The sequence below is a fragment of the Micropterus dolomieu genome, linkage group LG21 (assembly GCF_021292245.1).
Source record: "Micropterus dolomieu isolate WLL.071019.BEF.003 ecotype Adirondacks linkage group LG21, ASM2129224v1, whole genome shotgun sequence".
NCBI lineage: Eukaryota > Metazoa > Chordata > Actinopteri > Centrarchiformes > Centrarchidae > Micropterus > Micropterus dolomieu.
Genome location: NC_060170.1, coordinates 34195873 through 34208131, shown reverse-complemented (window position 1 = coordinate 34208131; position 12259 = coordinate 34195873). Strand labels below are relative to the sequence as shown.

Genomic DNA, 12259 nt, shown 5'->3' with positions numbered 1-12259 from the left:
GTTCTCCCCCATCCTTCCCGCCTGTTCTCCCTCATCCTTCCCCCCTGTTCTCCCCCATCCTTCCCCCTGTTCTCCCCCATCCTTCCCCCCTGTTCTCCCTCATCCTTCCCCCTGTTCTCCCTCATCCTTCCCGCCTGTCTTTTTCTCTAAACTATCTTAACGCCACAACACGATCTCTTTAAATCCAACTTACTGCCCTCCTTCCAGATGTGCTGGATCCTGCAGCCCACGATGTTCCTTCTGGGCTGAGCCAGAGTCTTGCTGGGACCAACGCTGGTCCTCTGTTTCCTGCAGGGAGGTGAGAGATGCCGACGATGAAGAACAAAAGACAGGAAGAACAGAGAAGAAATTAAAGTTCCAGCTGGAGGACTTCTCTCTGTTCGTCAGACTTACTTGTGCGAGTTCTTCTTCTTCATCATGTTTGACACGCCTGCATGTCCTGAAACACAAACGCAAAACATCCGTCACACTGATGGCGGTGCGTTCAAGGACACTCTGACATCTGAGCACAGTGAGTCGGGAGCGAAACAGGAAGTGATTTAATGTGATCATCATTTCAACAACGTGCGTGATTATTGTCTGACGTCACAGCTCATCAATACGACTCTGGTCTAAAGTATTTAATCTCAAGTATTTCTCCTCTCCCCCACATTTTATTTTTATTTAAATAATTTCAGATTCTCTTCAGCTGCAGGAAGCTGTGACTGTTTCTGTCAGAAAGACGAAGAAGAAACTTGTCGCCTCCGTTGATTCATCAAATTGACATCAGCGGCGTTTATAAAAGAGTTTCATGTATTCTCTAACTCACCCCCGTCTGCTCGGGGCCGCGGGGCCGCTGGGCTCTTGAATGGGGTCTTCATTCATCCACCTTTAGAGGGGCAGCCAGCCAGGCCGCCGGTCCGGGATTATCGCTGGGAGTCGGTCTGTGGACACCGCGCAGAGGTCGGTGTTAGTTTGTGAGGGGGTGGGGTTGTGGGGGTGGGAGGGAGGGAGGGGACAGGGGGGAGGAGGGTAGGGAAAGGAGGGAGGAGGTGGTGGGAAAGAAGGAGCACCAGGAATTAGGCCGGGCCCCGGACAGGCTGCATACAGGCCGGGTACGGACTAACGCCTGGAGCCTGAGGCGACGTCACAGCTGGTGGACTCGATGAGGAAATGGCGAGTTCAGCCTGAGGAGGGAAACAGACGGACACAGTTGAACAGATTGTGCTTAAAGATCCGTGTGATCTTTATTTAACCAGGCAAAAGGTTCCCCGACATAAAAATCTGCTAAACAGACCGACCCCAGAAGCAGAATTACAGGAAACGGTTTTCTATTACTGCCATCAGGAAACACATTTCTGTTAAGTTAAACGTTCTGTCGTGAAACTACTTGTGGTTGAAACGTTTTGGTTGATCATTTTCATACTTTCAGATCATCTGCAGGACTCAACGGTTCTGCTCGAGGCTTCTACCTGCTGAGAGCAGCGGTGGAAACGGGAGAGCACACGGGAACGTCGTTTCGGGAGTAAAAAAGTCAGAAGAGGACGGCGTTCCAGCTCAGAGGGAGAAAATCCATTCAACGTTTTATAAAGGTGAAATTCCCGCACGGCTGTTTTACACTGTTTCGAAAGCGTGCTTGTGAAACGAATGCAATTTGTTGTGCTTGAACGCACCACAAACTCTCTACTACCTAAACTCGCTACTGCTTGGAGACTTGAAGCGCAGCTGCAGCTGCAGCTCGGCCGCGACTCGTGGTGTTTGGAAACCAGGTGAAGTTAGTTTAGCAGCCGTTTCCTTCAGCAGCTCCGTGTCGAAGCCTCGATTTCTCCCAGATCTGGGATCTGTTGGAGAGCTAATTCAGGCAGACGTGTCACAGTTTGATCAGCTGAAAATCGGCAAAAGTGACGCTGCAGTTTGCAGCGCCAAGAACTGATCGTCTGTCCAACACTACGGTTACTGTAGGAGGAGTTAGGGACCGTGTGAAAAGGTCAACAAGATCCGTGTCAGTCATCAATAACTGTTTTGTTTTTCAACAAATCTCAGACAGAGAAAAGTTGAAATGAATAATTATGCTTGTAATTTTATTTTTAGTTATCGTGACGTCCCTTCTCATAAATACACATAACACATGTTAGGGATCATCTTTGTTGTGCATTTCTGAAAATGATCCGACTTTAAAATCCTCAGAATCGGTCTCTTAAATCTTTGTTGTTCTATTTTGTACGTTTTATTTTATTATCGATGCATCGATGTGGAGTCAGTCCGATCTGCTTTAGATCCGGCTGTGAGGTTTGATCTACAGAAACAACAACAACAGTTCTGCTCTCAGTGGTTTCTGTATCGGAGCAGACGCCAAACTGTCAGTGAGAATCAGGATAAAAGTTGAATCCGGCAGGAAAATATTCAGTCTTCCAAGGTCAGAGACGCTGGCGGCGAGAGAACAGACGGCCCAGCTGCTGGGAAACTGCAGGACAACAACAGAGACGCTCCAGACGCTCTTCAGATAAAATACAGAGCTGCAAGCTGCACAAGCGACAACCACAAACCACAAACCTGCTGCTGCTGCTGCTGCTGCTGCTGCTGCTGCAGGAGCATGTGACCTGCAGCGCTGCAGTAACACGGCAGCAGACCAGGACCAGGACCAGGATCAGACCGCAGAGAGACAGATTAAAGCCACAGCGGGAGACCTGATGAGGGATTAAAGCTCCAGACTGAGGCTGTAAAATTGATCGCTGAAGCACCAGATGTGCTTTCTCAATCCGTCGTTTGGTCGGTGCGAGAAAACCCTCGACCTGGCGTCTCCAGCTGTCTCGCTGCGTCCGACCACAACACGCCAAAGGCCAAACGTTCGCTCTCGTTCTTCATCTCCTGAGGTATTAAACTGACATATTTGGGTTTTGAAAAAACAACAACACGCTGACGTTGACAGTGTTTACATGCGCACCAGCGTCGTGGTTATCATCATCATCATCAGGTGTCTGGAGTGGAAACGCCACATCCTGGTTTCAGAGACGGATTGTGAATGAAGTCAGTGACTACGACTTCAGATGTGGACGAAAGGCGTTATTTTGTTTCCTGCCAGAGCTTCAACAACTCTGCCTCTGATTGGTTAGGGTTGGTTTACAGTTAAGGTTAAGGGGCCCGACTGAAAACCAAAGGGGACGGAGCGTCTGCAGCTGGGGGCCCCGAGGCTCTGCAACAGCCCGAGGAACTCAGGTCCTTCTGAACAGAGAGCCTTTCTGGATTTCATTTTAATTTTCTTCTCACTTCTTGTTTTATCTGCTTCATCTAAAACAGCTGGGCAATAAAACAATAATGAGAATTATCGTGATTTAATTTTCCTAAATAACAAAAGTTTGACTTCATTCATTTGAATTACAACCGAATTTTTCTATTAATAAAAAGGGACTGAATAAAGATTTTACATGATTTTCCTGGTGGATATTTGTTGAAAACAGATTTTCTCAGAATAGTTCTGCATGTTCGGCCTCAGATCTGTGAAGAGACCCACTGTTTAGCATCAAGCGTTTGTTCTGCGTCTCACATTTAGCTACAAAACGAACAGCAAAGAACCGAGAACACCTGGATCCAGATCTTCTTCACCAAAGCGGCGCTGATCGAGTGTTTTGGGACCAAAATGTTCCTTTCGTGAAGTGAAAACACGCTGTGAGAGGGTCGAAGCTCTCAGACGGAAACACCGAGCACCTAAAAACAAGTTCACGGCGGGAACTCCTGCTCCTGGTTCCTGACCGGCCGAGCGTCCCGACTCTCGCAGAACATTTCACCTGTCGCAAGAAATCGACTATAATGACTCATCATTTCAGCTCCAAAGTTGAACCACGTTTTACGACCAGACCCCCCCCCCCCGCGAGAAAACGTGTGACTGTACTGAACACAGGAAGTGTCTAAACCGAGAGGCAACATGCGGCTCTCACGACTGCAGCCGACGCTGATGACCAGCAGGGGGCGACTCCACCGGCTGCAGAGAAAAGCGTGACTGTAAAGAAGTCTGTGAGAAAATGAGGCTCCACCCTCTCGTCCAAATATGGTTACGTCCGTTACGAGTTCGAACGACACGTTTCCTTGCGAACGTACTTTCCGCTATGGGCTGCCTGTCGTGAACGCAAGCGCGCTGCATTTTCCTGCCTTTTTAATGACGTTGTGTTTACAGAACGCCTGTGACACGCCCACCAAACGGGAGAAAACGGGCGAGTTCAACCTCAAAACCTCTTGCACCGCTCTACGTTTTTGTTTTGAACGACACGTTTCCTTGCAAAGTTGTGCAACGGGCTTCGAGGTATGTTTTCTTCTGTTTGGTGGGCGTGTCACAGACGTTACCCAATCAGCTGCGACAAGTCTGTAAACACGTCATTAAAAAGGCAGGAAAATGCAGCGCGCTTGCGTTCACGACAGGGTGGTGAGGCACCACGGTTCTGTCTGCGGTGAATGCGCCCCTGGTTGCAAGAAATAAACATGGCGGCGGCCAAACTGTCAAACTGGAGGCTGCAAACCAGCAGGTGACGTCACGGCGGCTACGTCCCCTTCTTCTTTTATAAGAAAGAAAAAGACAAACCAAAAACTTCAGTCTGACGTCATCACGCAACATCCAGACGTCACTCAGGTACAGAGGACACACGTGAGTTTACCTGACAGTGCGCGCGCGCACACACACACACACATCTGCACATTGTTTGTGTGCAGAATAGGTATGACCTCACACACACACGCGCGCGCACATGCAGTCAGATGGCAGGTAACATTAAAAGAAGAGCGTGGTGTCATCCCTGATGAAGACCATGATGAAGACCATGATGAAGACAGAGGTCACAGTTTAACCCGCTCCCTCTCTAATTACCTGAGCAGCACGCATCCCGCCCCGCCGGGTCACACGCCGCACTATTTAAATATGTGCAGAGATAATTGGTCAAACCCCCCCGGACGGCCGCCATGTTGCGCCAGTATTTACAAAAAACCCGCATCGGTGCAAAGGAGCAGGAAAAAAAAGGCGCAAGCGAACAAAGGGAGAGGGGAGGTCTGCGGGGAGACACGGGCGCTATGCTAGCTGGTTTGCGGTAAAACGTCAACGCGGACAAACGGCCCGTTAAACGGCTCGTCCGGCGGTGCCGGAGGCCGCAGTTTCTTACCGATGCAGCAGTCGGTGTCGCCGCACAATCCCGATCAACCGCCGTGGCTCCAAATTGATCCGCTCTGCCTCAGTTTGCGTCTCCGCTGCGTTAAGCTAGCTGCGCTAAGATGGAGGGAAGGCGGAAGTGGGGCGGCGGGGCCGTCAAAATAAAAGCGAGAATTTTGATGCAACGTGATTTATTTTTTTTGTTGTTGTTGCGGAACAAAGGGATAGCACAGATTGAATTCAGAAATGTTACATATATTTACATTTACCACGGCATTCTAAGTTTATTATCATTTAGCAAATGATTTAACTTTAATCTGGAACCTTTTGTGATTAAATTTGATCTCGCTGTGAATTTAAATCATTCCCACAAAAAAACTGAATCATTCGCTTTTGACTCGCCAGGTATGTGTACACATACGAGGAATTTGACTTTTACAGTACTGTCAGTGTCTGTGAAGGTTCTCAGTCATCCAGGTAATTGTTATCCAAAGAAGGTTAAAGTCTACGTTAACCTTCAGTGTACAGTACAATTTACAGTGTCAATACGCAAAACAAGCATAAACAAACAGGACAACAAGCTCAACAAAAACAGACACAAACTACAGTGTAAATAAAAAGTAAACACGTAGACGCCATGAACAAAAACAACATTTGTAGACACAGTATGACAATAGTAAAGGGAAATAGTGCAAACAATGCTGGAATAAATAGGCCTACATATATTTTTGTGCAGTAATTATGCAATATGTTATGTACATTAGGCAGGTGGATGTAATATATATATATTATGTACAGTATGAATAACTACTGAATTGCTAGGAAGAGTGTTATTGTTTTAGGTCTTCTTCATTTCTATGGTTTAGCTCAGCTCTTAGGTTTTTGTGCTGGTAGGACTGTTTCCAGGAGGAAATCTTTTATATGATTGCATGTCTGCATAATTCTGATTTGTGGCACGTGTGTGTGTTATATGTAGGCCTGTATATGTATAACACAGAGGCTGTGATGCGTGTAAATGAGTCTTTCGTCAAGTTAAAACACAGTGCAGGTTGTTGTTGGTGTCCAGTTAATGGAGTTCATCTCTGTTTGAGTTTCCTTCACCTCACTGTGGCTCTGTGTTGAATGTAGAGCAGAAATGGTAAATCACTTATTAATTAGAGATTACCAGAAAATGTATCAGACAAAACAAGCAATTTCTGAAATTTTAAAAACAAAGCAATGACTTGATTAATTAAGAAAATTATGTGCACACTAATCTATAATAAAAATAATTGTTAGTTTTACTCCTAACCCTGCTTTAATGCATTGAAACCACGTTTGCAAAGGCACAACAATGACCACTAAAACTTATATGTACAAAGTTTATATTCATAATTATGATCTTTTTCGATTAACTAATTAAAACCATCACAATTTGGTGTATGAACTGTCGCTTGTTCGCATGGTTTTATTTGGAAATGCTCAGACAGGAAGTGTAATTTATCACGCCGTTGCCTTGACACTGGTTGTTGTGCAGCTTTTACGTTGAAGCCAAAAAATTCTTCCACCGCCGAGTCCCGCCTTTCTGCCGCTTGCTAAATAGTGATCGAGCGGAATATGAGCGGCGCTGTTCGCCGTTGGGACTTCCTGCCAAATACCGAGATCCCCCCGTTGACCTGTTTTTTCCACAGACGGAGCCGTTACAGCAGAGTAATTTGAGCGCGAACAGTATTTTGTCTTTGTTTTGCGCTGAGGTGTTAAATTTAACGGCACAATACGCGTATGTACGTCGGTAAATTAATAAAACATAATCTGCATTGCAGTGAGGACGTTGGCGCGGCAGGCGGCGCGCTCTTTAGAAAGCTATGGAGAACTGTATGTGTATTGGCTGATCCAGAGTCAGATGTTAGCTGTTGCCCGCGGTGATGGAGAGGCCGATCTGAATAGAAAGCTGATCTGGGAGCAGCTATCGTGTTGCTGTCACATCCGTTGGTGGAGGCGCGGCGCATTTGGGGGCACGCGTTCGTTTTTATGTCAAAAAACGTCCCCGTCGGGCGGTGTTAAACGCATTTTAAACGGACATTGATCCAAATGAGGCGACAGCGTCGTCCGCCCGGAGAACTCTGGTGATAAAAACATAGCGACAAGCTGGTAAATGTACAATCAGAGCAGCAGCGGAGGAATGTGTGGTGAAAAACGAAAACCGGAGTATTTTACCGCCCCGGTAACGCGTCGACTTCTTCTTACCTGGAGCCCATGATAGCGCAGACACGTAGTTACACTCAACACCGCGGGACACCCTGGAAGAGACGGAGAAACCTCAGGAAGACGCCGGCCAACATGGAGTCGAAGTGAAAATCGTTACGGCAAGATGTGAGATGAACCTGGAGAAAACCGCGACCGAGGCCAACGACATCATGTTGGTCCGGAGCTCGGTAAGAAAATGCGCTAGCTCGGCTCGGGTCAGGCTAACGTCTCCTCTGTACCACAAAAAAGACGCATTTTAAATAATTCAAAAGAGTTGACAGCTGCTGTAACGTGACGGACAGACGTCTGTTTAATAACACGGACGTGATGCTGAGGTGTTTGATGCTGACAGCCGTAGATTCACGTAAACGCTAACGTTCAACCGAAGGTGTTTGCTAGCGAGGCTGTGAGGAAGTCCGCCTGGTAAGCTAAGCTAACGTTAGCCAGCTCGCGTTTACTCCGCGTAAACTTTAACAACTAACCACAAGCTGCGAGGTGGTTTGTTTATTTATTATTATATAGGAGCGCTGTTTCACGGTTCAAAACATTAGCTGTCAGTCTTTAGCGCTAAAGGCTGCTGTTTTTATCCAGTAACGTAACTCGGGTCCACATGAAAAACCACTACCTAGAGCTGTCAGATCTGGACTAGATGACTCCAGAGATGATGAAGTTTCTTTAAAACACAGTTTCAGATTTGTGAAACCTCTCATTTTATTAGTGAAAAAGAAGATTTATTATATTGGTTTGTTTTTTCCGGCATGTAGACCACATTAAACCAGGTCCCGATCTAAAACCACCAGACTTAGTGCTGCCAGAGCTGAACTAGATTGCCCCAGAGAGGCTTCTTTAAGAAACAGTTTGTGAAATCTCTTTTCTACTTGTGAAATTGCAAAAAAAAAAAAACGGGGCCATTTGTATGTTGTTTTTTGCATGTAGACCACAATACACCAGGTCCAGATCACAAAACCCACCATGCCTAGAGCTGTCTAATCTGGACTAGAGAGGCTAAAGTTTCTTTAAAACTTTCTGAAACCTTTTAACAGCAGAAGCTGGGCAATAAAATAGAATTAACAAATTCACAAACGCATGACAAACACAGCTTCACATCTGAAGAGTCTCGGTTTGCGTTCATGCTTCTTTATCTATTATTTTCCTTCCTGATTAATCCAGACCAAAAGCCTCCATCAGTCTTCCGCATATAAACAGACACTCTGAGCTGAGTTTCCTCTGTAATGAGCAGGAAACAGATCGTCATCATCACTGACGCCTGTAGGCTCACACCTCAGAGGTTTTCACATCTATCTCGTCGCGTGCAGGTCTTGAACAAGCCACGGACGGACATAGATTCCTGTGTAATGAATGCAAACCAAAAAGAATAATAAAATGCATTCATAGACAGACATGTTATCAAATCTATCTAGTACCTTTTAATAATTTCATACATTCATTTTCATACTGTAAATTACGTGTTAAATAACAATAACATTTATCCACATCAGGGCTGCACAATATTTGAAAAAACAGATTTTTCTGCTATAAATATATGTAGTGATGTGAAAAAATACAGGAATTGTCAACAGATGACTTCTGTGGCTCCATTTAAAAAATAATTAAGCATCCTAGAATCATTGGGGGGATGATGTAGAGAAAATGCATAGAAAATAAAAATAAATGAGCTGAAAAATGTAAATTTTGAGTGCAAACTATCTTTTCTTGAACAAAATAAAAGAGCAGCTAAACACCAGACTGGTTTACTGAAGTTTCTTTCTTTTGGCAAACAAATCCGCTGTTTCGGTCGTTTTCTCTTGTTCCTCAATCATTTTCAAGTTTTTCAAAGTTGTTTTATTAATAACTAACGGGGGCGGGGCCTGCGTTGGTTGTTTGATAGACTGATCAAGAACAATACTGTGATTGGTGGTTTGCGGTGCATGCAGAGCCTGCCTGTCTGCAACAAACGCCATGTATTCAAGAACATCAGAGCAAATGATGTTCATCAGACTTCTGTAGATTAGTCGTGGAAAATGAGAACTGCGAGTTTTTCTTCTGGTGATGATGCTGAAACGTTATGTTGTGCAGCCCTTCTGCACATTATTCTAGTACAAAAAACCCATCAGGGCCTCAAACGTTTTATAAATATATAAATGGACCCGACGCTTAATGGTCCTGATATTATATGTGCATCAACGTCCTTCCTTTGCATGTAACAGAAACTGCTTAGCTGCCGTATCAGGCTGTTATTTGGACTTTGTTCAGAAATAACAGATTTGTTACGACAGCACGTGATACATACATGAGTGTAAATGTGGTTCGCCGTTTAAGTGCTTTTCTAAATCTCTCATCCAAATGGATCTGAGAAAAGCAAAATGAGACGAGCGGTAAGAAACGTTTCTGCATCACCAAAAGGAGAAGAAACAGCCTGAATGGAACCATGCGGGCGTCTTGCTGGAGTCAACAGCTATGGACGTTTATCAGATTTGCACAGGAAGTGAATTTGATTCCTACGGATGAATAGTTAATGTTTTCGGCCTCTCTTTCTCGCCGCAGCACGGCCGGGGCCGGGCCAAAGTGACTCATGCGGTGGTGGTGATCTTCCTGGAGTTCTTCGCCTGGGGGCTGCTGACCACGCCCATGCTGACCGTGAGTAAACACCCGCTCAACATCAACACAAACATCGCTTCATAAAGTTCACCTGCCAGTCCTGCCTCCATCTCTGGGAGGAAGTGCACTCTAACAAACACTAAAAACTCAGCAGCTCAGTCTTCTGCAGTCCTCCTTTTTAATTAAAGGGTAAGTTCACATAAGTGTGTCTTAATTCACTGCTCACGTGGCGTGCGTGCAGTAAAACGGGATTGTTGCTGCTGAGATCTGAAAGGATTTCTTTGTAAGTGATGGGGAACAAAATCCACAGTCCTGGTTCTGTAACCTCTGAAGTTAATACGAGGCTCCGGCAGTCTGACTTCACGTGGGTTCATCTAAACTTAGTCTTATTAGTACAGAAGGTCGCTCTGAATGTTGTACTAACTGACTGGGATTTCCTGACAGAAGTGACCTCATCTCGAACCAGTCTGTCTTGAAGTTCAATGCCCGTCATTTTTGCAAAATATTTCAATGATATGTATCAGCATATGTATAGCTTTGCTCTATACAACATGAGGAAAATCAGGCCCTACCTCACTCAGTACGCCACCCAGCTTCTGGTACAGGCCATGGTTATCTCTCGCCTCAACTATTGCAATGCCCTCCTAGCAGGTCTTCCAGCTTGTGCAGTGAAACCCTTACAAATGGTTCAGAACGCAGCAGCATGTCTCCATTACTCAGTGACCTCCACTGGCTCCCCGTGGCCTCCAGAATCAAATTCAAGTCACTAATGCTGCATACAGAGTGACTACTGGGTCACATCTACCTGAACTCCATGATACAAACTTACGTTCCTTCTCGGCCGCTACGCTCCTCCAACGAACGCCGCCTGGCTCTACCATCCCTTCACACAAAGCAATCCCAGTCCCGGCTGTTCTCATCTGTGACACCACGATGGTGGAACGAGCTACCACACGCCATCAGAGCAGGGGCGTCCCTCTCTATCTTCAAGAAGCTCTTGAAAACTCATCTCTTCCGAGAACACTTCCTCTTATAACACCTCTAACTACAAACCTCTAACATGCACTTCCTGTGCTCTACAATGATCTTGTTTTGATTGCACTTTTTGTTAACTCTCACTTCCTTCTCTAGGTATTTACCCCATTGATGTGATATGTACTGTGAGCTCTTACTAGTATTTATTGCTGCTCTTACTAGTATGTATTGTCAGTTGTAGATCTGTAGTTGATGCTTGTATGTTGTTCCTCAAATGTAAGTGCCAAATGAGTAAATGTAAATGCTTGTCCCAGTACGTTACTGGACTGGAGGCAACTTTCAGACCATAAGTAGAGCACAGGTAGTCTTTGTGCTAAGCTAGGCTAATCTTCACCTCTCTCTGTACCGGACACACAGAAGTGAAAGTGACGCCCATCTGAAACGCCTGACTTCAAGAAAGGACACAAACAAGCATGTTTCCCTGAGTTTGTCCTCCAGGTGAAATGAGTTTAAGAACGTCGTCAGTCAGGGAGGACTCTCTGTCCTTCAGCAGCCTCAAACTCTGCAGGTCTGAATGCTGATGTGTCACAGGAAGTAAAGCATTTCCTCCATTTTCTTAATTTATCACACGGCTGACTCATCAAGGTGCCCTTTAACGTGGTTGACAGTTATCTGTGCCAGCGAGTTAAAGAGGAAGTTAGCAGACAGACAGAGATGGACTTCAGGATTCACAACTTGGATTCATTTTTATGAAAAGCTGTTACAGACTATTTGGGACTCGGCTATGAATTTGAAGTTTTACCGTATGTTTTACTGTGGTCAGGGATGTGAAGATACCAGAAATTCATTAGTCAACACCAGTAAAATTCCACGATTTTCTATAAGCAGTGAGAAAATGAAAGCAGTGAGAGGATGTCCAGGACAGATGAGAGGTGGTTTGATGTCAATTTATTTATAAATGAGCAAACTGTTGAAATTACAGCCTTTCGATGTGAATCATTAATTAATTATCTTCATCTTAACTTTTCTTTGCAAACTCTCAGGTGGGAAATGTTGCAGGGTGGTCACTATCTGTATTGGCGGTGGTTTGAGATTTTTATAATGGAAAAACAAAACGGTTATTGATGACTGAAATGGATCGTATTGACCTTTTCAGACGGTCCCTAACTCCTCCTACAGTAACGGGCGCGTCGGACAGACCTTTAGTTCTTAGAGCTGCAAACTGCATCGACATCTTAGGTGATTTTTGAGTTGATCCGAACTGTGAAACGTCTGCATGAATTAGCATACATATGGGAGAAAAGCTGTTGAAGGTAACAGCCGTGAACTCCCCCCCCCCCCCCCCCCCCC

At 45.3% G+C, this 12259-nt stretch overlaps 3 protein-coding genes across 4 annotated transcripts in view; 1 reads left to right on the top strand and 2 right to left on the bottom strand.

Moving 5' to 3' along the window:
* The window catches only part of LOC123960203 (spindlin-1-like), a 15735-nt gene extending 8068 nt beyond the window's left edge, over window positions 1–7667 (bottom strand). Inside the window, exons 1-4 of one of the 2 annotated variants that reach the window (XM_046034846.1) lie at window positions 7337–7667; window positions 809–1166; window positions 394–439; window positions 194–288 (exon numbers count right to left, since the gene is read on the bottom strand). In XM_046034846.1, the coding sequence (XP_045890802.1) occupies window positions 194–288; window positions 394–439; window positions 809–860 (193 nt within the window). In that variant the 5' untranslated portion in view covers window positions 861–1166; window positions 7337–7667. Of the gene's footprint in view, window positions 1–193; window positions 289–393; window positions 440–808; window positions 1167–5123; window positions 5272–7336 lie in introns of those variants that run through there. The other variant, XM_046034845.1, reaches the window with a different exon arrangement.
* LOC123960356 (scavenger receptor cysteine-rich type 1 protein M130-like) overlaps window positions 1–12259 on the bottom strand; it is a 549618-nt gene that overhangs the window by 383263 nt on the left and 154096 nt on the right. The window lies entirely within an intron of this gene.
* mfsd14bb (major facilitator superfamily domain containing 14Bb) overlaps window positions 6671–12259 on the top strand; it is a 16850-nt gene continuing 11261 nt past the window's right edge. Inside the window, exons 1-2 of the mRNA XM_046034818.1 lie at window positions 6671–7524; window positions 9881–9973. Of these exons, the coding sequence (XP_045890774.1) occupies window positions 7468–7524; window positions 9881–9973 (150 nt within the window). The 5' untranslated portion in view covers window positions 6671–7467. The remainder of the gene's footprint in view (window positions 7525–9880; window positions 9974–12259) is intronic.